This window comes from Ochotona princeps, chromosome 29, assembly GCF_030435755.1.
Source record: "Ochotona princeps isolate mOchPri1 chromosome 29, mOchPri1.hap1, whole genome shotgun sequence".
Lineage (NCBI taxonomy): Eukaryota > Metazoa > Chordata > Mammalia > Lagomorpha > Ochotonidae > Ochotona > Ochotona princeps.
Genome location: NC_080860.1, coordinates 12686998 through 12710998, shown reverse-complemented (window position 1 = coordinate 12710998; position 24001 = coordinate 12686998). Strand labels below are relative to the sequence as shown.

General features: G+C 46.9%; 2 protein-coding genes across 8 annotated transcripts in view; one reads left to right on the top strand and one right to left on the bottom strand.

Annotated features, from left to right (window-relative positions):
* The window catches only part of ANKRD13A (ankyrin repeat domain 13A), a 29785-nt gene extending 29130 nt beyond the window's left edge, over positions 1 to 655 (bottom strand). Inside the window, exon 1 of one of the 2 annotated variants that reach the window (XM_058656553.1) lies at positions 139 to 655. In XM_058656553.1, the coding sequence (XP_058512536.1) occupies positions 139 to 234 (96 nt within the window). In that variant the 5' untranslated portion in view covers positions 235 to 655. The remainder of the gene's footprint in view (positions 1 to 138) is intronic. The other variant, XM_004591935.2, reaches the window with a different exon arrangement.
* Positions 656 to 2360: 1705 nt separating this feature from the next.
* The window catches only part of GIT2 (GIT ArfGAP 2), a 47192-nt gene continuing 25551 nt past the window's right edge, over positions 2361 to 24001 (top strand). For 3 of the 6 annotated variants that reach the window (XM_004591931.3, XM_004591928.3, XM_004591927.3), the window contains exons 1-9: positions 2362 to 2558; positions 7230 to 7363; positions 9013 to 9125; positions 10144 to 10249; positions 11730 to 11816; positions 11957 to 12087; positions 14834 to 14928; positions 20617 to 20662; positions 22497 to 22548. In XM_004591931.3, coding sequence (XP_004591988.2) covers positions 2507 to 2558; positions 7230 to 7363; positions 9013 to 9125; positions 10144 to 10249; positions 11730 to 11816; positions 11957 to 12087; positions 14834 to 14928; positions 20617 to 20662; positions 22497 to 22548 — 816 coding nt within the window. In that variant the 5' untranslated portion in view covers positions 2362 to 2506. Of the gene's footprint in view, positions 2559 to 7229; positions 7364 to 9012; positions 9126 to 10143; positions 10250 to 11729; positions 11817 to 11956; positions 12088 to 14833; positions 14929 to 20616; positions 20663 to 22496; positions 22549 to 24001 lie in introns of all 6 variants that reach the window. The other 3 variants (XM_036496405.2, XM_004591934.2, XM_004591929.3) reach the window with 2 other exon arrangements.

The window sequence follows — 24001 nt, the reverse complement described above, 5'->3', positions numbered from 1 at the left end:
GGCCTGGCAAACAGCAAGGACTCGAGCACTGCAAAGCTGAGGCCATCCGCACCGTCCCCTGGGAGGATGGCGGGGAAGGGAAAGCAGAGGCTCAGGAAGGCGAGACGACCACCCCAAGCCCCCTGCCCCGTTCCTCACCTGGCCCCGCAGCTCCTTCTCCAGCTGCCGGTAATCGTTGTTCCAGACCAGGAGATGGAGGGGGAAGTGGTCGCTGGCGTCCCGGGACGAGGACATGGCGAGGAGACCGAAGCCAGGCCCTGTCCGCCCACCTGTTCACAAGCCGCGGCCGCCCACCGGCGGGGTCTCCGGCCCCCGTACGCCCAGCCCGCCCAGCCGCCAGCTAGCCAAGCAGCCAAGAAAAAACGAGGGGGCGCGCGGTACGCGTCGTACGCGGCCAGGCGGCCTAGCTGGCTGCTTGCGGCGTGTGCAGGAGGTCCGGGATCGCGGGCCGGGTCGGGGTCGCGGTCGGACGCGCCCACCCCAGCGGCCCGCCGCGCTCCCGCCCGCGCTGACAGCTCCCGAACCGACTTCTGCGGGCCGAACTGCCCCAAACAGGGAAGTGCCCGGAACGAACCACCGCAAGCCACAGCGGGAGGGGACGCGGCCAAGCACCGGAGTCGAGATCCGTTCAGGGCCATTCACTTCCAACCCCACATCGGGAAATCATAGTAGACCCCACAAAATAGAACTCAGGTTCTCTTCTTGAACCGCCGATCTCGACGTGCAAACCTCCGCTTACCCGTCACTGGTCTCTTTTCCCTCCCTGTTCCCAGGACCCATGATGGTTCGGTCCACAACTGGGCCTCTTCCATTGGCTCTGCAGTAGGGGGTGAGGACTGGGACCCAGACCAAACCATTCCGGTTACTGACTCCCTTTCAGCCTTTTTGGACCCGGGTAGATCCTTCCCGCTGTTCGTCAGAAGCCATTTTAAAAGCGGGCAACACTGCACAATTTTAACTGACAACCCTGGAGGGAGGGGCTTCGAATATTTGCTGAAGGAGAGGACGCTTCTCGTTTAGGATTTGTCCACCTCGGCACATTTTGCGCCAGGAAAAGGTTTTGTGTGGACGTTGGCCGGTGTTCTGTAGGGATGGTGGGAGCATTTGTGGTCCTCTTACCTACTCCTCAGTGCCAGCGGCAGCGCCCCACCAAATCTGAGGTTTCCAGACAAGACCAAATGCCCCCCTCCCCCGCCCTCGCCCCAAACCGCGGGATGACAAGTAGGGGGACAGATCGCTTCCAGTGGAGAACTTCTCGGGGCTCTGTCGGAACTCCAGGGAGGGTTAGGATTCAGAGCTACCTTTGGTGTTGGTTTATGGAACGGATGAGTGTTATTGTTGAACGAGCCACTTGCCTGTGGGGTTCTGGCTGACTAACGCAGAAACAGCTCGAGTTGACCACGGTCTGCAGCTAGGAGTTTCATCCTTGGGGGTTCCGACACCAGGCACCACGGCAATCTCCTGGACTCAGCTGGAATCCATTTGGAGTCCCAGCTGTCTGCTGCTGGACCCCACGGGCTGGCACTCCAGGTCAATGTATTCTAATAGCATTCTGGATACTTTCTCTACTGGTGCACCACAGATGTCACACACACACACACACACCCCAGACTACAGCAGCTGTTCCAGAATTCTAGCCTAATCCTTCCTCCAGCCCAGAGGATTTGCAAGTTGTCAAATCATACTCCACAGAGCAGATCATGGTGGCTCTCACGCCAGAACGGATGGGGGGGTGACCTGGTTATCCCCACATCACACACTGAGCCCACGGGACAGATGTACCCAAGATCTCAAAGAAGACATCTTCTTGTTTTGGGGTTTTTTTTTCCCCCAGAAGCCTCATGAAACTTAATTCTTTTTTCTTCAGCACCCCAACTTCATGGAATGCTCATTAGTCTGAAAGTACTGTAATTTTTGCCTGCTGAGGTCTTAAAGCCAAAATGGAGGACTGCAAATAAAAAATAAAGTCTGGAAAAATAGACATAGATGATACGTTTATTTTTTATTTTGATGCAACATTTATTTGAAATCCATGCGTAATCACAGGAAAATGTGCGTTGTGAAAAAACGAGACATGAGTAACTTTTTGTACCCCAATAAACTTCGCTTTTCACCTTCTGCTGCCTTCTTGGTAGTGCCTGGCCCACAAGAGACACCCAGTAGTTACCGGCGAGAGAGCACAGCTGTGTTGATATGTAACATACATCGGGGGGGGAGAGAGCGAGAGAGATCGAAGTTCAAGACCGAGCTCTGGGACTGGATGCTGTGCCAGGCACCTGCCCTGACGCAAGATGGCGGCTAAGGAGCGTGCCCTTTCCGGTCACATGACGTGCCAGTCGCCCAAGGGAGCCGCCCCGCGCACGCGCGGTGCGCCGCGGCTGAGAGGCGCTGAGGGGAGAGGCGCCGCCGCCAACCCCGCCGAGGGGACCCGTTAGAGCGGAAGCGTTGTCGCCGCCGTCTTGGCGCTCTCGGGGCCCCTAGTTCCCGGCAGGTGGAGGCGGGAGCCATGTCGAAGCGGCTCCGGAGCAGCGAGGTCTGCGCTGACTGCAGCGGGCCGGGTGAGTCGCCCTGGCCGGGCCCGCTCCAGTCGGCTCTCCTGGCCGAGACCCCCTACCCCGGGGCCGCCCCCTCGTGTCGGGCGTGTTCCCGCAAGCTGAGCCCCGCAGCCGGCTGCCGCGGTCTCAGTGAAGGAAAAGGGGAAACCAAGACTGCGGGTGGGGAGGAGGTGGCACAGCTTTGGGGTGGCGACCGGTCCGGGGCCTGTCAGAGCCAGGCGGGCAGGGGGCCGCCGCCCTCTCGTCCTTTCCTTCCCCGTCGTCCCCTCCGTGCCGGGCGGGCCAGGGCGGCTTCTAGAACAGGAAGGGGCTTGGGCAGTGCACGGGCAGGCACATGACAGCAGCCGAACGCGAGCGGCGGCCCCCGGAGGCTGCAGGTGTCATCCCTCCTCGGACCCCCGCCCCGACGTGGGCGGCTCCGCCGGCTCCTCTCCCGGAGACCTGCCGGACAGAGAGGCCGGGCTCGCTGCCTTCCTTGCCCCTGACATCCCGACCGCCACTCCTCGGGCTGGACGCACTCCTGACTACCACCAGCGCTGGCCGCTCCAAACTTTGGGGATCCGTGAACGGCCCCTCTGGTGGAAGCTAGGTTTTTTTTTTTTTTTTTTTTTTTTTTTTTTTTTTTTTTTGCGTCTCGGTGACCTTGGGCTGTGACTACACTTGGCCAACGGTTGATTTCCTCATTTTTCCGCTGTGGATAATTGGGAGTGGTTAGGAAAGCTCAGTGAGTATTTTTAGGATCATCTCATTTAAGTGTTTTTTCCTTTCTCCTTCTTTGTCTTATTTCACGCAGAGGCCTCATAGTCTCCTAAAACTAGGATCGAATTTCCAAATCACACATTAATTATGCCAACAGAAAAACCACTGGCAGTAGAGGTATAGGAGGGCGCTGGAATGCCCGAAAACATTCTTTTCGTTCATAATCCTCACTTTTGCAAAAACAGATCTGCTGTAGCAACGGGCAGTTCTCTGGATGGAGTATTGCACGCTGGTTGTGCTGGTCGTGTTGATCAACTTTTGAGTGTGCAGTAGTGCGGAGGAAGATAGCTTCTTGGGCAGCCGTCTCCAACAAATAATTAGGATTAAGACATGCAGCGCTCTGCTCCGATCTTCACGTTGTCGCTTGGAAGCAGAGACTGATTTTAAAGAGCAAAAGCTGTGATAACTGGAACCTCATGTGGTTACCTCGCCTCCTGCGTGTGTATGCAGGTGGTGGCAGCCGCTTCCTCTGACAGCAGAGCAGGGGCTTGGAGGAGCGTTTGCAAAGAGTGAGTGTGAGTGTGGCTTGTACAGACCCCATTGTTTCATCTAAAAAATTGTTGCATGTTCCACTTCCTTATTTTCTTGGCTGTTTTCGGTTGAACGCGCGATACATTTGATTCACGTGTGTTCTGGCTTCAGACTTTCTTTGGGTTAGGAGCTACTCACTTCTTACCTGATGCTCCTGGGCACAGGAGAGTAGCTTCTGGTGGGCCACCTTGCACACCGTCTTGCGGCTGTGCAGCGTTTGTGCATCTCAGAGCAGGCTCTCTTCCATCCTCTTGTTTTTAGCTGTTGTCTGAGTGCCTAATCTGCAGAGGCTTGAGTCACTTCCTTCCTGTTTTGAATATAATTAGGCTATCTTGAAAAGCTCTGTGAACAGGAACAGCAAGGGATTGGTGCCGCATTGCTTATTATTGTTGCAGAGTCCTAGTCACAGAGAGAACCTGTGTGAGGGCCAGGGATGCCTTTGAGATTCTGGCAAATACAGATGCGCCCTGCTGCTTCAGGGTGGGCTCGCACACAGCCTGCAGAAGCGCAGCATGTGCTGTTTTGAAGTCCATCGGCCACGTCCACAGAACCTGGGTGAAGAAACCTTGAGAGAACACATCCTGCTGCAGGGCTTTGTCCAGCCTCTTCAACTGTCTCAGTTCTGACTGACTTTCCATGGGACTCTGAGCCACAATGTTAAAGTGATTAATCAAGAATCTTGCTTAACATACGGCCTTTTTCTCATGTAGTTTCCTGCGAGAGCACGGTGCACCCTCTGAAACCCGCTTATGAGCACCAGCACTATACATCAGCGTTCGGTGTGGGTCATCAGTAATAGTCCCTGCCCGCGGTGACATGCTGGTCTGCTTCCTTCGTCTTGATGAGGCCAGTCTTTGCTTCTTCATATACTGGTACTGATGGAGTTCCCCTTCTTTGAATTGTTTCTCTTTCTCTTTTTTGATTTCATGGCAAATATTTAGCCATGAGACTTTGTGTTAAATATTTTAGTTTTTGTTAAAATAAGTCTAGTTCAGGCTTGACGTGGTAGCCTAGTGGCTAAAGTCTTTATCTTGCACATACTGAAAGCCCATATGGGTGCTGGTTTGTGTCCCGGCAGTCCCACTTCCCATCCATCTCCTTGCTTTTGTGGCCTGGGAAAGCAGTCAAGGATGGTCCAAAGCCTTGGGACCCTGCACTGGCATGGGAGACCCGGAAGAAGCTCCTAGCTCCTGGCTTCGGATTGGCTCAGCTCTGGCCATCACGACCACTTGGAGAGTGAATCAACAGATGAAAGATCTTATTTATATAAGTAAATACATCTCCTTAAAAAAATAAGTCTAGTTTGTGGTAAATGCATAGTACTGAGTTCAGTTCCCTGAAAATGCCACTAAGATTATTTATTTATTTATTTACTTATTTAAGATTTATTCATTTTTGTTGGAAGGGTAGATTTACAGAGAGGAGGAGACAAACAGAAAGATCTGCTGTCCGATGATTCACTCCCCAAGTGGCCGCAATGGCCAGAGCTGTGTTAAGCCGAAGCCAGGACCCTGGAGCCTCTTCCGTGTCTCCCATGCGCATGCAGGGTCCCAAGGCTTTAGGCCGTCCTCGACTGCTTTCCCAGGCCACAAGCAAGGAGCTAGATGGGAAGAGGGGCCGCCAGGATTAGAACCGGCGCCTATATGGGATCCTGGTGCGTTCAAGACGAGGACTTTAGCTGCTAGGCTACTGCACCTGGCCCTGATTTATTTATATTTTCTTGAAAACTCAGATTTACAGAGAAGGAGAGATAGAAAGTGAGCTTCCATCCACTGGTTCCCTCCCCAAGTGGCTGCAACTGCCAAAGCTGAGCTGATCCAAAGCCAGAAGCCAGGAGCTTTTTCTGGGTCTCCCACACGGGTTCAGGGTCCCAAGACTTTGGACCATCCTTTCTGCTTTACAGGCCACAAACAGGGAACTGCATCAAAAGTAGAATAGCCATGACAAGAACTGGTTCCCACAGGGATGTCGGTGCTTGCAGGGAGAGGATTAGTCAGTTGAACCATCACATGAGCCCAGCATCACCGAGGTTTCTAGGGTACTAGGATGATGTTAGCATAACCTGTTTGGTGTTTTAGCTTTAGCTTGGTCAGAAACTTTTACAAGAGATCACAAATTTCACTGGGCTCTCAAAACTATGCATGATACCGAGGACTTAATTTGTAAAAGATTTGTAACAGTCAGCATCACTGTGTGCTTGCTGTGGGAGTGGTCCTCCGCTTTCCCTTTGTACTCTGTCATTCCCATGTGACCCTCGGTGGGGACACTCCAGGAAGAAGCTTGCCTGAGATCATTGTGCAAGAAGTTGCAGAGTTGGGGTTCAGACCGTGGGCTGCCCATCTCCAGAGCCAACCCTCTTAACCACCAGCCTCTCTGGCTCCCAGGACTTGTCTGTGATTGAAATCATAGCTTTTCATTATATGGTTTGAAAGGGCTTGAATAAACTGTAAGAAAAAAATGGTAAAGATGATGTGCATGCATTTTAGGGATTTTTGTGGACATTGAAGAATTTTCAAATTTAATCCTGCGACCAGGCAGCCCCCAGTGTCACCCCATTGTGAGTGTGCTGAGAAGGAGGGAACCTTTCCTTGGGGTTTCTGAGCTGGGTTTATTTACATCCCCTGCTGTTGCTCAGTGTGAAGTATCCCTTACTTCAGAGCAAGCCCTGTGGGATTTCAAAGGAAGGTGTCATTTGCTCACCCAGATGCTCCTGTTTGTTTTGCATCTTCACCTCCACCCTCTGCGATGCCTTTGTCGTTTCTTTTCTTTCCTCTCCATTGCAGGGCCGACCTGGGTAGTTCGTTTCAAGTGCCCAGGGAGTACCATAGCACCATAGTACCATAGTACCATAGTACCATAGTACCATAGCGGAGCACAACAGCCGCAGGGTTTCATTCCGTCACTCGCAGCCTTCTGCTCGGTGTCTCGGTGTGGTCACTCGCAGCCCTCTGCTTGGTGTCTCGGTGTGCTGGTTTGCAGCAATGGCTTGGAACAACCGTGTTGCCACCATTTACTTCCCATGTTGCTGTGTGAATAATTCACCATCTGAGTTATGTCAGCTCACTCTGGGTGCTGTGGAATTTGCCATGCTCCATCCGGACCCTTTCATAGCTTCTCTTACGTTGACTGAACGAGATGGTAAAATGTTAGAGCCAAGAAGTGTGGCCCTGAGTCAGAAAGAAACTGCTTCTTCAGAGCTTCCGAGTGCTTTTGGTCTCAGTTGACATTCAAGGAAGGTCAGACAAGATCACCAGCTCCATAATGTTGACAAGCATTTGTGTAGACACAACAGCAAAAGTCTTACTTTTCTGAAAAACCAAACATCAGTCATCATTTGCCAGTCTGGTAGGTCAGAAACCAGCTGAGATTTCCTTCCTTTTCCAGATCCTTCCTGGGCATCCGTCAACAGGGGAACGTTCATCTGTGACGAGTGCTGCAGTGTCCATCGGAGCTTAGGGCGCCACATCTCCCAAGTGAGGCATCTGAAGCACACCCCGTGGCCCCCGACCCTGCTTCAGGTAAAGTGCAGCGGTCCTGTCCAGGGCTTCGATGTAGACTTTAGGACGCATTGCTTTAGCAACTGCAATGTCTCCTAGTCTGCTCCTTATATCTTTGGAAGCCGTTTGCGCCATAGTTGCTAAGAGGTGCCGTGGCACCGATGTGATGTGTAACTCGTATCTGAGTGAGTTTATCATTTCATGTGGTCGCTTGCCTCTTGACGCAAGGCTTTTTTCCCCCCAACGCACAGTCGGTTGCAGATGGATAATCATTAAAATGTTGTGGGAATGTGTCACGACCAAATTCCTAAATTGTCACCAAAGATTGTTTCTAAGTGATCTTTCTGTTCCACGCACCGTGATGAATGTTCCAAAAGCCACTGCCTCAGAAGCTGTTCATTAATGTACCTAGTACCTGCTGATGGCTTATAACATTTTCTCCTTTTGGAAATTTCCAAAGCATCTGATTGAAGTTTCCTTCAAGCTCTTGTTGCTAGTCAGAGATCAAATTAATTAACATGTTTTGATTGGATGGTTAATACTCTGTTAAGAGAGTTTTTATTTGGCGTCAGTGTCGCATCACTTGTGTTTCCGTTTTGGGGTCCACCTCGTTTGACTCCCCTTGGAACTGAGAATTAGATGTGCTTTGTCTTCGTTTTATCTCCAGTAAATATTTTGGTAAATCTCCGGCAGGTATCTACCACGTCCCCTTGAATTTGTCTGTATGAGGGAAGCAAGGGACCAGAACACGTGGGATTGGATCTCCTGTGTGAAGATAGCTCTTCTCTGCGAGGCTATTTCAAAAGTCATGCTTTAAGTGAAATTGGGTGTAGGGTTTATCAGTCTTTTTTTTTAAGCAGTCTTTTGTTGAGAAGTGAAAAGTGGTGTTTATTGCTCTCAGTTTAGTCTGTGCTTAGAAAGCCAGATTATAATATAGAGTCTGAATAAAATTCTGAGATGGGTAGTTCTAAATGCCAGTTGGAACTCAGGACAGGTTCAGGTCATACTAGAGAATTTATTTTCATAGTTGCGTTGTTCTAATGTATCTAGGAAACGTATATCACATCAAGCCATACTTGTTAGCAAAAGGCTTTAACAGTATATGTATCTTTTAAAAATAGATAGTATAAAAGGGTTACAAATACATGATCAGGTTGGGGGACATGCCCTTGAGTGTCAGAGTCCTTTTCATCATCTGTGCCAAACATACATTCCAATGTGTTCAGATGCTCAGCTCTCCAGCTGGGCAGAGCTCGATCCTGCCACGGGTTCATCTTCCTCTAAAGTTGGCAATCAAGGCAGGTGCTGTGGTGTAATAGAGTAAGCTGCCACTTGGGGACATTTGTACCCATGTTGGGGTGGCAGTTTAAGTCCCGGCTGCTCTGCTTCGCAGTCCAACTCCCTGCTAGTGCATTCTGGGAGGTAGTGGGTGATGACTCAAGTGCTTGGGCTCCTGACATCCTTGTAGAAGACCTGGGCAGTGAACCAGCAGGTGAAAAAATCTCTCTGTCTGAATAAATAAATCTTTAAAATCAGAAAACAGCCCTCTGAGTAATAACCCAAACGTGTTGGTGTTGGTAATGGAGCCCTGTTTTCCAGCGCAGTCGCTGATTCCCATTGACTATCTGTGAAAAGAAGTAAGAATGTGATTCCATGCTGCCTGCTTTCAGATGGTTGAAACCTTGTACAACAATGGTGCTAATTCTATATGGGAGCACTCCTTGCTGGACCCTGCCTCAATCCTGAGTGGAAGACGCAAGGCTAATCCACAGGATAAAGTACAGTGAGTAGACTGTTTCTAATGTCTTCTTAACACACAGGAGCCCACCAGAAGGAACGCAGCTGTTTTTAGGAGAACAGCCAAGAGTGCCCTAAGAGGCCTTTGGCCCCAGCTGTGTATTGAACCCCTTGCTGTTGCAGGTGCAAGATGAGGGGGACCACCATCATCATCACATCTCTTTTTCATGGTTACTTGAAAGCTGATGGCATACTCAGGCCTACACTTGGGTGCTCAAAAGATGATCAGATCAAAATCTAGGTTCTAGGCCCCAGTCTGCCAGATGCCTGCTATACAAGGGACTAAAATGCCACTTCCTCCAACTGTTGCTAATACAGTTGAGGACATTTTACAGAGGAGAAATGGGCTGTTCAAAGGAGGGATTCTGCAGATTCAGCACAGTGTGTAATGTTTTTTTAATTTTTATTTTAAATTTTGAATTTTTTTTTAAAGATTTATTCATTTTATTACAGCCAGATATACACAGAGGAGGAGAGACAGAGAGGAAGATCTTCCGTCCAATGATTCACTCCCCAAGTGAGCCGCAACGGGCCGATGCACGCCGATCCAAAGCCTGGAACCTGGAACCTCTTCCGGGTCTCTCACACGGGTGCAGTGTCCCAATGCATTGGGCCGTCCTCAACTGCTTTCCCAGGCCACAAGCAGGGAGCTGGATGGGAAGTGGAGCTGCCGGGATTAGAACCGGCGCCCATATGGGATCCCGGGGCTTTCAAGGCGAGGACTTTAGCTGCTAGGCCACGCCGCCGGGCCCAAATTTTGAATTTTATGATACAATTCTGTAGAGTCAGGAATTCCACCCCTCAGTTGCCACCCCCCACTGATTTTCCCCACCAGTGTGTTTTTCCAGGCTCAGGTCTTAACTGTTGCAGCTGGCTTCAGCATTGTTCATTTCACTGTCCAGTGGGAGGTGTGGATCACTTCCTCCTCCTCTTACAGTACCAAGAATGAAGAATGTTACTTCTGAATGGCAACTGAGTGGTTTTCTTTTTTGCTTTACATCCAGTCCCAATAAGGCAGAATTCATCCGAGCCAAGTATCAGATGTTAGCCTTTGTACATCGCCTGCCGTGCCGGGACGACGACAGCGTGACCGCTAAAGACTTGAGTAAGGTGGGTCGGTGCCTTGGAACCCCTGTGAGAGTTATCTGGGAAAAGCTTTAAAAGGAAGAGAGAAGAGCAAAGAAAGCAAAGAGTCATTTCTGTATTTTAATTAAAAACAGTTGTTTCTTTGCAAGTTTTGTTTTTGGCCGTCTTTAATTCACATGGCAAGCCATTTGTGTTTGAGGTACAGGGGCAAAGAGGAAAAACAAGTGTCTGGGGAAACGGTATGTTTTTTTCTGACAATTTTTAAATTATATTCCAATAAATTTTCCGATTTCTTAACTTTGAATTCGGAACCATCTCAAGGTTTGTTTCTAGGTGGGGCTGGAAAGCCTGCAGTGCAAGTGTTTGTTTCTGTGAAGACAGTGACACCTTGGGGAGAGGGGTAAGCTCTCCAAGTTTTAGAGCTTCAGCAAGAAGGGTGTGACCCAGGCCCCGGTGCACAGCAGGGTGTACTGTGTCTGAAAAGCACGTCAGTGGGGTTCTGGATGAGAGCCAGACAGCCTTTCTAGAGATGCTATACAAAGCTCTCATCTTTGTTTCAAAGCTCTGCTCTTGACAAATGCTCCATCACCATAAAGCACAATCTCTTGAAATTCAGAATTTTAAAATTTGCATAGGAAGGCATGTTATTAATATTAATGTTCATGAAGGCTCAAGGGGATGTGTATGTGTATTTTTTTTTTTTCATGAAAATTGAAAGACAAAGTTCTTGGTACAGTTGTTAGTTTTCTGTATTCCTATTAATGGTAAAGGTGACCATATCTTAGACAATTCTAGAATAGACTTGAAGGAAGGCCACTCATCTTCTGAACATAGAAGAGCTTAAGTAGTACAGAGCACGGTCTACCACAGTTCTGTTTCCTGGTCTGAAACACTTCAGCAAAGCATCATCTGCAGGCTAGGGATGCTGTTGATGCGCAGGTGTGCTGGAATGCAGAGTCTTGGGACCTGCCCGGGGAGAGGCTGAAGCCCTCAAGCCCCAAGTTCATGACCACTCATCATGACAGTCATGGCATCTGTGTGCTTGGAGCACTTGCTCCAGGCTGGGCTCAACACTCAGCCCTTGACAATGCTGTTAAATCCTTGCAGTTACCCTGTGTGTAGGTGGTAGTTTTCTCACCAACTTCCAGGTCAGCTTGCTTAAAGAACTGTCTCAAAGTCACACAGCTTGGAGGGAGTAGGGTTTGAAGTTCAGTCTGTCAGACTTGAGAGCCTTGAGCAGCCAGTTCCTCACTTTGCTTCACTTGGGTTTGCCCCTTGCCAGACATTTGGACAGGTAAGCCTTCACCATCCCGGTTTCCTTAGCAGTAAGATGGGCCTGACCTCACCTTGCAGTCTGCAGGTGGCCGTGACGAAGAGACCACTCAGTCCCTCTCATTAAAACAAAGATTGTGTGTTGCTAATGTGACATGTATTAAAATGGTCCGTCAGCCATTCTTACAGATAATCCTCAATACTTTTAACAAATACTGTTTGTGTCTTGCAGCAACTACATTCAAGTGTGAGAACAGGGAACCTGGAGACCTGTCTGAGGCTCTTGTCTTTGGGAGCCCAGGCCAACTTCCTTCATCCTGTAAGAAAATGTGAATTGATTGAGATTCGATTTGTGAATGATTTGATTGACGCCAAGTGTTGTGGTGTTTGTGTTGCCGTTAGTTTATTTCGTTTGCTTTTCTGTTTGTCATTTGTCTACTAATTATGACTGGTTCTTAGGAAAAAGGAAATACCCCCCTGCACGTAGCTTCTAAGGCAGGGCAGATTCTACAGGCTGAGTTACTGGCAGTATACGGAGCAGACCCTGGCACACAAGATTCTAATGGGAAAACGCCTGTTGATTATGCCAGGTAAGAAACATAGATTCTTGCCACTTCTCTCTGAGAGATTTGTATGTGAGTGTGATTTGTTGCTAAGCAGCTAACCATTCATCATCAACATTTAATGATGTTGATAACCTCTGAAGATTCATACCTTACTACTTTGTAGAAGACATTTCAAAGGTAGTTAAGCTTAGCCTGGAAAAGGGTGGACTCGTAAAGCAGTGTGGTTAGCTTCTTGGCCTCTACTTTATCATTCATAAGTAGCATGTGAGCTGTGTTCAGAGTCCAGGTCAGGTGTCCAAATTACAGAAGTCATTCTCACTTCAATATTCTTCATCAATGCTTGAACATGCTAGCCAGTCAGTGGTTAGATCTGTGGTTCACAGTATAGTTGGGTATAAATGAAAGCCTTAAGTAGTGAACATCTGAGTGCCCAAGGCAAGGATGACCAGGACTCATTTAGCACATCTGGAGAATGAATGAGGGAGAAGCTGAGTGCATGTGGGAATAGCAGCAGGACACGGGCCCTCACATCCAAGATGATGTCTAGTGTACAGTGCATCATTGTATCGTGCAGCACTAGAAAAGGCAAAAAGCTCACCCAGAGTATGGCGTCACAGCTATCTTAGACTGCTCCCTGATTTCACAAATGCTAAAAAGACAAAGGAAACAGACGGGTGCATTGTAAAAATCAGAGGTGTCTGGGAGGCAGCAGGGTGTTCTGTAGTGATGGAAGAGAAGCTGGCCTGGCCCTTGGAAGAGGGAGTCCTCAGGAGACCATTAGGATCATTTCCTTGGAATTCCCTTGCCTGTAATTTGCACATAGTGGCCTCTCAGTGTTGTCACTTGCCTCTATACCATATTACTAAAAGGATTCTAAGCATAGTAAATATTTATTTCATGTATAAAGAAAGGCAAATTTGGCATTTTCTCACTGTTAGCAGAATCTAAAGACAGAGAGGCGCCAGTGGCTGGTGCGGGCCGTGTGCTGGCAGGCCTGTCTGTCCCTGGATCAGAGCTGTTCAAGTGGTTCGGGACCCTCATCCAGAGAATCCAGGGCCTTCTTCAGAGCATTGAATGGTCAGGTCTGGACAGTCTACCAAGGCACTTCAGAAAGTTCATGGCAAAAGGAAATGCAAATATACATTTATTTTGGTGCAAGAAATTTTGAAATCCATACATATGTGCCATCTTTGGAAAGTTCCGTCATGGGGTAAATGTTGTACAGTGAGTTAAACTTCTGCTCGTGATGCCTGCATCCCATATTGCAATGCCAGTTTGAGTCCTGGCTACTCAAGATTCCTGCCCAGCTTCATGCCCATGCAGTTGGGAGGCAGCAGATGATTGGTTCCTGCCACCCACATGGGAGATCCAGATGGAGTTCCTCCTGACCCCTGGTTGTGGCCTGGCCCAGGCCTGGCTGTTGTGGGCGATATGGCAATGCACCCATATATACAAGATGTTTTCTTTTCTCTGCTTCCTTCTCTATCACTCTGCTTTTCAAATAAATAAGTTATTAAAAGCATCCTAGAGGGCCTACCACTTGGGGAGGGAGCCAGCGAATGAAAGCTCTTTCTCTCTATCTCTCCTTCTTTGTAAATCTGACTTTCCAATAAAAATAAATAAATCTTTAAAATAACAAATAAATAAACAAATAAATCAGAGCCAGGTGTGGTAGCCTAGTAGCTAAAATCCTTGTCTTACAAGCGCTGGGATCCCATAAGGACACCGGTTCTAATCTCAGCAGTCCTGCTTCCCATCCAGCTCCCTGCTTGGGGCCTGGGAAGGCAGTCGAGGATGACTCAAAGTCTTGGGACCCTGCACCCATGTGGGAGACCTGGAAGAGGCTCCTGGCTCCTGGCTTTGGCTTGGCACAGCTTTTTTGGTTGTGGCCGCTTGGGGAGTGAATCAGCAGACAAAAGGTCTTCCTCTCTGTTTCTCCTCCTCTGTGTATATCTGCCTTTACAATAGAAATAAGTAAATCTTAGAAAAAAAGATCCTAGAAAATGGACATTAGGGAAAGACTGAATTTCAAAACTTTTTTTTTAAGATTTATTTATTTTTATTGCAAAGTCAGATTTACAGAGAGGACGGGAAGATCTTACATCTGATGATTCACTCCCCAGGTGGCTGTAACAGCCAGAGCTGAGCTGATCCGAAGCCAGGAACCATGAGCCTCTTCCCGGTCTCCCATATGGTGCAGGGTTCCAATGCCTTGGGCTGTCCTCGACTGCTTTCCCAGGCCACAAGCAGGGAGCTGGATGGGACGCAGGGCTGCTGGGATTAGAACTGGCGCCCATATTGGAATCCCAGTGCATGCAAGGCGAGAACTTTAGCCACTAGATGACTGTGCTGGGCCTCACATGCTGTTTTTCAATTCTGTTTTTCCAATTTTTTTTTTAAAAGTTTTCTCCTCATCTATTTCTCAAAATACATTAGAGAAATTTTGAAAACTTCTATGATTAACCTTTCACTTTGTTGTCTCAACTCATTAAATGAAGTTATTCTTTGTCTTAAATCTTTGGATTTCTTATTAATCCTTGTGCTTTGTACATTAATAAAGGAAAAGGGTAATTCAGATAGGAAAAATAATGTTTAAAAACAGAACTCAAAGTAGTGCTCGACAGTTTGCCTCACAATACAGCGCTGCCTCTGCTAAAACGTCAGCTTGGATCCATGGCTAAGGTATCTCAGGAGACGCCTCTGTGCCTTCCTGTGCAAAGAGCCAGTCCACAGAAAACCGCCTGAGTGGTACCTTGTTTTCTCTCGGTAGGCAAGGAGGGCACCACGAGCTGGCCGAACGCCTGGTGGAGATACAGTACGAGCTGACTGACAGACTAGCCTTCTATCTCTGTGGCAGGAAACCAGGTGAGTGAAAGGATCACAACCTCCCCACGGCTGTCAGGAAGCTTCTGGAAAAACAAGTTGGATCACTATCTTTTGTGACCTCTGCTTTGACGTGTCCTAGAGAAAACTTAGTCAAGTTTTCAGTCTTACGTCAAACATACATAAAGCTGGTCAACTTGAACTTCTGGTTTCTAGAACTTGATTTTTGTTCTGGAGAAGTGACTTTTTCTTTTTGTTTTTGTTATTTTAAGAATCCAGGAGCTTTACTATACCAGAGTTGAATAGGCACCATTCTTGTTGAGCGGTGCAGGATGTGAGTGGAGGAGCAAAGACCTGTAACTTGTGCCCTGATTTGAAGAATTCTGTCACTTAGGGATTAGAAAGAAAGTTCAAAAGTGAACTTTGCCGTTAGCCAACTTTGGCATTTGAGATATGGAATGGGACTGAACAAACTGTGGTCTGTGGACCAAATAGTGCCTATCACTTGTTTGGTAAAAAAAAATTTATTGCAAGGTAGCTATGCACACTTAAATCTTGTTGCTTTCACACAGCTGCAGCAACGTGAATAAGTTGAGGGCAGGCAGCCACAAAGTCTAAAAAGTTACTATTGATTCCTCTGCAGAAAAATGTACCAAGCCCTTCTGCATAATACCCACATTCACCCTCGGACCAAATGCCCAGAGTAGCTGTCTGAGAATTCTGCAAAAGAAATCAAACTGTTGGTGCAGGTCTTCTCTCTCTCTCTCTCTCTCTCTCTCTCTCTCTCTCTCTCTCTCTCTCTTTCTCTTTCTCTTTCTCTTTTTTTCTGTATATCTTTCTTTTTAAGAGTTATTTATTTGTGTTGGAAAGGCCGATTTACACAGAGAAGATACAGAGAGAAAGAACTTCCACCTGCTGGTTCACTCTCCAAGTGGCCGCGACAGCCAGAGCTGAGCTGATCTGGAGCCAGGAGCTTCTTCTGAGTCTCCTGCGTGGGTGCAAGGTCCTAAGGCTTTGGGCTGTTCACCACTGCTTTCCTAGGTGATAAGCAGGGAGCTGGATGGGAAGTGGAGCAGCCAATATACAAACCCGCACTCACATGGGATCCTGGCACTTGCACGGCAAGCATGTAGCCACTGAGCCATCGTGCTGGGCCTGGTCCTGTTTGTTTCATCTCAGATGCATCTTCAGCACTAGCATGAGACTTCGAACTGCCTTACAGGTACACAGAAGCTTTCTCTTTTTGATCGGAGCAGCAGGAAGTGGGACTCCTACCAGAGAGAAAGTAGGGGGATTCCCCTGGGTTTTCTCTTCCTCCTCCTTCTCCTCCTTACTTCTTCCTCCTCCCCCCCAGCCTTTTTTTTTTCTCTTCTGTCCCATTCCACCCCAAGATAAGACTGTGGTTGCAGTGGTGACAGCAAGAGCAGCACACGCACCTGGACCTCTGGCCTAGCGCTTAAGGAGAATCCATGTTACTCTTTTCCTTGTTATTTTTTCACCTCTTGCCCAGGGAGCAGAACCCATTCTTTTTTTTTTTTTTTTTTTTTAATTTTTTTTTTTTATTGTATTGTTGTTGACAATCTTTACATAGTTAATTGCGGTTAAAAAAAAAAGGTTCAGGGGGTATAGGGAAGTGGGTAATACTATTATGTCCATATTGTTTCCATCATGTATCTGAGGCAGAACCCATTCTTGTTAATTGTCTGCTAAAACAGAAATGTTAGCATATTCCACAGAGATTACAGGGCCTCTAGAATGTCCAAACATAGTATTGACAATGTGCAGGATAACATCCTGCATGACTCAGTGTAGAAGGAACCAGGAACATAACTGGACTTGCACAGGGAAAACTATCACCAGGTGCATCCCCAAGGTGACACAAATGTCAGGGGTATCATTCTTAAGCCTTGGGACCCTGCACCTGCACGGTAGACCTGGAGAAAAGTTCCTGGCTCCTGGCTTCAGACCAATGCAGCACCAGCCGTTGTGGTCACCTGGGGAGTGAATCACCAGACAGAAGATCTTGCTCTGTTTCTCCTCTTCTCTGTTTATCTGACCTTGCATTAAAAATAAATAAATGTTTAAAAAAAAGAAAAATAATATCAAGTTTTATGATTGGTTGATTCAGTTTTAGGAAATAGGAGGGGAACTCTTCTCAGTTTGTTTGATGCAGCTACCATTGTCCTGATACCACAGTCAGTAAAAACACAGTTCTCACGAACATAGGCAAACATCCTTCTCAAATGTCAGCAGATAGAATCCTAGAGTAGATTAAAAAGAAATATGTGCCCTGGGCCTGGCACTGTAGCCTACTGGCTGAAGTTCTTGCCTTGAACACGCCAGGGTCCCATATGGGCACCAGTTCAAATCCTGGCAGCCCCACTTCCTGTCCAGCTCCCTGCTTGTGACCTGGGAAAGCAGTTGAGGAATGCCCAAAGCCTTGGGTTCCTACACCCGCATGGGAGACCCGGAAGAGGCTCCTGGCTCCTGGCTCCTGGCTCCTGGTTCATGGCTCCTGGCTCCTGGCTTCGGATCGGCTCAGCTCTGGCCAAATTGCAGTCACTTGGGGAGTGAATCAACTGGAGGAAGATCTTCCTGTCTGTCTTCTTCTCTGTATATCTTTCCAATAAAAAAAGAAAAAGGAAGAAAGAAATATGTGCCCTAATCTAATAATTTCCAGATGTGCAGGGTTGATTTAGTATTTGAAAATCAGTTAATATAGCTAATAGACTGAAAAAGAAAAACTATAATTATTATCACTTGATTCAGAAATGGCGTTCTGTCGAATTCAACATCAGTTGATTTAAATAAGGAGTAGATAGTTATGTCTTCACCTGATAAAGGGTTTCCAGAAAACCAGTAGGCAACATTGACTTAATGTTGGGGAGTGTACTGGAGTGTCCACTCTTGTAGCCTACATTGCACTAGAAATCCTAACCAGTGTCACAGGCAAGATAAATGAATAAAAATGCACAAGTTGAAAAGAAGTAAAACACACCCCATTCAAGTGCTATGATTTCAACATAGAAGCCACAAAATCAAAAATAAAACAAAAAACTATAATTTTAGAAAGATTGTAGAATACAAGTTCAACAGCAAAAATTCTGTAGTAATTCTATAAAGTAACAGTAGCAATTATAAACTGGAACTAGAAATATTAGATGATTACATAGTAGCTATACTGAAATTTCAAAACACTGATTTAAAAAATCAGGAAAGATCTGAATAAGTGGAGAGACAAACTATGTTTATGGGGTGGAAGACTCAATAATAAAGTTATTTGGACAATTCTTCACACAAAGTGATGGATCAAGTTCATGCGTGCATGTCAGGATTTTTCGTGGATATAAACCTTCTGTTCTTACATTTTAAATAGATAAAAGAACTAGAATGTCCAAGATAGTTTGCATGAAGCGATAATGTGCAAGAGGCGTATCGCCCGATTGGAAGCCTTGCTATAAATAAAGGTGGGCAGTACTTTGGACAGGGTAACATTAAAGACAAATTACGTGGAGCATTGGAACAGCATGGAAAATCCAGAAATAGACTTATACAAATAGGTTTACAAAGATGCAAAAAGAATACAACAGAGCAAGGACAGTGTTTTCCACCTATGATATTAGAGCAACAAGATAGCCATTTACAGAAAAGTGAATTGCAGGGTAAACCTCACACCTTATGCAAAAACTATCTCAAAATCATTGATTATGAAACCTGAAACTGCAGCTTCTCAAAACAGGAGAAAGTCTGCAATATAACTCCAACACAATTCATAAGAGCAAATATAGACAAAGTCTATTTCGTCAAAATTTAAAGCCTTTTCCTCTGGAAAACTGCGAGAATGATAAGAAAAGCTACAGCCTGAGGGAAAATATTTAGAAATCACATGTCTGATATAACATACTTGTAATGTGAATATTTAAGGAACTCTTAAAACTCAATAAGAAGAACATACCCCAATAAAAAAATAGAAAAACAAAAGATAGAGGTGGGGGGGGAATAATAAATACTTGAGTGTAAGTTTAGCATCATTAGCTGTTAGAAAAATGCGGACTAAAACCACAGTAAGATTCCACATTACACCCGTTAGAATGAATAAAATTTAAAAAACAAAACGGCCCGCAAGTACCATCCTGGGACAGCACCATTCAACTCCAACTCCTCTGCTGCTGTTGGAACTGCAGAGTGAGAGAGCTGCTCTGGGGAGACATCTGTCAGTGCGCTGCCAAGTAGAATTGGACAGGCTCACTCCTCTGGGTTTTCATCAAAAAAAGCAGCTCATGGGCCCGGCAGCGTGGCCTGGTGGCTTAAGTCCTCGCCTTGAAAGCCCCGGGATCCCATATGGGCGCCGGTTCTAATCCCCGCAGCTCCACTTCCCATCCAGCTCCCTGCCTGTGGCCTGGGAAAGCAGTTGAGGACGGCCCAATGCATTGGGACCCTGCACCCGCGTGGGAGACCCGGAAGAGGTTCCAGGTTCCCGGCTTTGGATCGGCGTGCATCGGCCCATTGCGGCTTACTTGGGGAATGAATCATCGGACGGAAGATCTTCCTCTCTGTCTCTCCTCCTCTGTGTATATCTGGCTGTAATAAAATGAATAAATCTTTTAAAAAAAAAGAGAGAAAAACGGCTCATGCTCACTGAGAAACGCCTTTATTGGGATTACATCAGTAACCTTTGTAGGAGATGCAGGCCCTGTCTGGGCCGGCAGAGACCAATACCTGCACAGTGTCGTTCTAGGCTCATTTATTTGAATGAGCCATTAAAGTTTAGTGTGACACTCTGCTATCCCACAGGATAACCCTGGTGGAAACTGCACTTTTCCGTGAAGATCTTGGGTTCCACTCGAGGCAGGTTAATCAATCGGACTAGAGTGGGCATAGGTTTTCCACTGATGATGTCTAGACTTTTGTACCAGAAGAAAACAGGATATGATTATTTGCCACTGGCCAGGTCTTTGGGGATTTGTAGCCACTCCAACATTGTTGGTATTCCCACATAACTCATGATGACAGAAAAACACAAATAGCAGATCTTTTTTTTTGAAGTTTTATTTGTTTATTGTTTGAAACGCAGAATGACGGGGAGAGGGACTAAGAGATCTCCTGTCAGCTGGTTTGTTTAAACCACCTACCCACTGTAACCAGGGCCGGACCAGACTGCAGCCAGGAGCCTGGAACTCCCAGCTGGGTCTCCATATGAGGACCCAAAAGCTTGAGATAGCACCTGCTGCCTACTAGGGTGCATATTAGCAGGGAAGTTGATGGAGAGGGAAATAGACGCTCCAACCCAGGCATTCCCAGTGTGGGATGCTAGAGCCCCCAAATGCTGCTGCTGCTGCTGCTGCCTTTTTTTTTTTTTTTTTTTTTTTACGATTTATTTATTTTCATTTGGGATGTCAGATATACAGAGAGGAGGATCCTGTGTGCAATGATTCACTGCCCAAGTGGCCGCTCTTCCATGTAGGAGCAGGGTCCCAAGGCAGTGGGCTGTCCTCGACTGCCTTGCTAGGCCACAAGCAAGGAGTTGGATGGGAAGTGGGGCCCATTTGGGATCCCGGTGCATGCAAGTCAATGACCCTAGCCACTAGGCCACCATGCCAGGCCCCCAAAAGTGTCTTAAACATTATATAAACACCTACCCCACTGATTGCACATCTTAGATTGAGGAAATGAATGGTGTTCCTTTACAATCCTATTTCCAGAAACAATCCAACCTGCTTTCTGTTTCAGATCACAAAAATGGACAGCACTTTATCATACCTCAAATGGCAGACAGGTAAGGCCATTGAAATACCAGTGTCATTTGTCACTAACATGTTATCAGTTGTATAGTATGTCAGTCTGTTTTGTATTACCAAAAAAAAAAAAAAAAACCTTTTTTCTCTTTTATGTCTGTACAGTTTGGAAATAAGACGGCTGTAAGTAAACCACCTAAGAACTTATGTTTGAAGGAGCATAAGTTAACTGATACCGTTACTAATAATTGTTGCAGTCAGTAATGCTAGCATGGCTTTTGTAGTTGTATATTGTGTTCATGGAGTAGAGTCACAGAAAGTTTCTGTATTATAAGAGATGGTATTGTAAGAGTTGAATGATCTTCCATCCACTGGTTCACTCCCCAAACGGCCGCAATGGCCAGAGCTGAACCGATCCGAAGCCAGGAGCCAGGAGCTCTTCCAGGTCTCCCATGCTCATACAGGGACCCAAGGCTTTGGGCTGTCCTCAACTGCTTTCCCAGGCCAAAGGCAGGAAGCTGGATGGGAAGTAGGGCTGTCGGAATTAGAACTGGCGCCCATATGGGATCCCAACACATTCAAGGCGAAGATTTTAGCCACTAGGCTAGTGCACTGGGCCCTGATTTATTTATATTTTATTGAAAAGTCAGATTTACAGAGAAGGAGAGATGGAAAGAAAGATCTTCCATCTCACTGGTTCACTCCCCAAATGGCTACAGTGGCCGGAACTGAGCCCAGCCAAAGTCAGGAGCCCGGAGCTTCTTCCAGGTCTCCCATGAGGATGCAAGGTCCAGGGCTTTCCCAGGCCACAAGCTGGGAGCTGGATGGAAAGTGAAGCAGCCAGGACATGATCCAGCATCCGTATGGGATCCCAGTGCTGGCAAGGTAAGAATCCAGCCAGTTGAGCCATTGTACTGGGCCCTAAATTTATACAATTTTCCTATATTATAAATGTTACTTTTTTTCTTCTTCCAACTATTAAACACTGTGAAAAGTCATTCTGGGGCCCAGTGCGATAGTGTAGCGGTTAAAGTCCTCACCTTGAATGCCCCGGGATCCCATTTGCGTGCTGGTTCTAATCCCCGCAGCTCCACTTCCCATCCAGCTCCCTGCCTGTGGCCTGGGAAAGCAGACGAGGATGGCCCAAAGCCTTGGGACCCTGCACCTGCATGGGAGACCTGGAAGAAGCTCCCGGCTCCTGACTTCAGATTGACTCAGCTCTGGCCATTGCGGCCGCTTGAGGAGTGAACCATCAGACAGAAGATTTTCCTGTCTCTCCTCACCTCTGTATATCTGCCTTTCCAATAAAAATAAATTAATCTGAAAAAAGAAAAAAAGAAAAGTCATTCTGAGCTCATGAACCAAGCAAAAAAATAAAGGCCTGGTTTGTGACCCCTCCTCCCCTGTCTGCACTATTAGTGGAGTCACCAGTGCGGCATGAACCCTGCGCCTCTGTGTGACCTGTTAGGTCTGCAGACGTCCTGCCAGGGATCAGGACCTGCTGCTACAGATGGGTTCTCAGCGGTCCCATTGTTTCCGTCTTTGTTTTAGTATTTTATTGTGTGGTTGGTTGGTTGTTTTTTTTTTTTTTTTTTTTTTTTTTAATTGTGATTTTCCATGCCAAAGCCTGGTGTTTAACCTGGCAATAGCTTTTATTGTGTCGTTGGCAGGTAATTGGTGATATTTTTTTCGCTTTATCATTTTTACATACTTGCGTGGTGTTGTCAGAAGGGGTTGCCTTCACCAAACCAGGCTATTGAATGCTCTGCACCAACTTGCCCACGGATGGAAAGTCCTGTGTTCGTCCCTTGGGGATCTTCATCTCTTACAGACGTGTTTTATTTCCTTACTTACTAGTTTTGCATGTTTTCTTAGCAGCCTGGATTTGTCTGAATTAGCAAAAGCTGCGAAGAAGAAGCTTCAATCCGTGAGTATCTCTTTTTTTTTTTTTTTTTTTTTGCTGGTGAACTCCAGCATTGTAATCAGTGTATCCTGCTGGTCCCCAGCCTCAGGCCGAGTTACCTGTTGTGTCAGATGACTTTATTAGATGCCTTTAGGTGTTGTCAGATGAGAAACAGACCCCTGCCTATGCACCAGTGAAAACCAAAACCTGTCCATGTCTTTTGGACCTCTCCATGTCTTTTGCTCTGGTCCCAGAGACCCCGATTTTCTGTCATGTTGAAAGTGGATACTGTGTATTTGGCATCAGAAAATTGTTCTCCTTTGAGTGTGCCCTGGTAAATCAACAAGTGGGGTGCACTTGCTTGGGGGTGACCTCCTAGAGCCACTCAGGGTGCTAGAGAGGGAAGAAAGCTGCTCCCAGGATGGCGGTGAGGCTGGGAATCCACCAGGGTTCCCTCTCCTTCTCGTCCCATACCATTCACCAGAGTTTTCCAAATGCACACTTTCAGAACACAGTGATCCTGGCTCTTGTGTGATCAGAGTTGTCTCAGCTCTATGGGTTGCACTCGGACTGTGCTTTTTTCTAGCCTGCCCAGCTCAGACTTGGTTAGGGCCCTCTGGAAACAGTTGCGTTTTGTCCAGTCCTCTTGAGGGAGGCCACACCAGGGTGCTTCCTGGCTGTTTTTTCAACCAAGTCATGATACTCCTTACAGCTGTCCACTTGCTCTCTGGATCAGAACAAGATCCTTAACGCTTACTGTAATCTGATTCTCGCCTTTCAGAGCTTGCCCTGCTGCCCTTCCTGTATGCGTGTGTTTAAATGTTTTCTTTATGAGTTACACTCCCTGAGGCCATGAGCTGTCTCTTCTAAGGCCTACTGCATGCATCCTATTTTGTCTGCAGTATTTGCTTTGCGCTGCGTCCCCCCTTCACCACTGAGGAGCTAAATTTAGACCCCTTTTTGGTGTAGACAGTGGCTCTCCTGAAGCCCAGTGCTGGGGTCGCAGCTGCCGCGATTCTGACTCCTCACAGCAAGTCCTTTGCTAGAGCTTCATAGAATAATAAGTGTTAAAAATCGTGTGACATGAGTCTCTTCTTGCTAGCATTTAACTGTATTATGGAATAAATGTGTTTTATGCGATGTGTTTGGTGTCTGTGTTCTGTATCTGCCATTTTGTGTGTCTGTTTTATTGCCTTTCTGAAGGACCTGTATTCAATGACTTTCTGTATTAGCACACAGTTTTGTGTGCTTCCCTTTTACTTATAATATGTAAGGAAAATTTTGTTGCAAGTATTTGAACCCTACAGAGAGCCCAGGTTCCCTCTGACTGTACTACATGTGCTAGGCTGGAAATTGGCATGAACGCTGAGTATATGTCCATAGTATCTGTGGCAGGAGATGGCCATTCAGTAAATATCTGCAACAGAGGTTAGCCCAGCTCTCTTAGAAACTTAGGTCAGGCAGGTCAGGTACACTT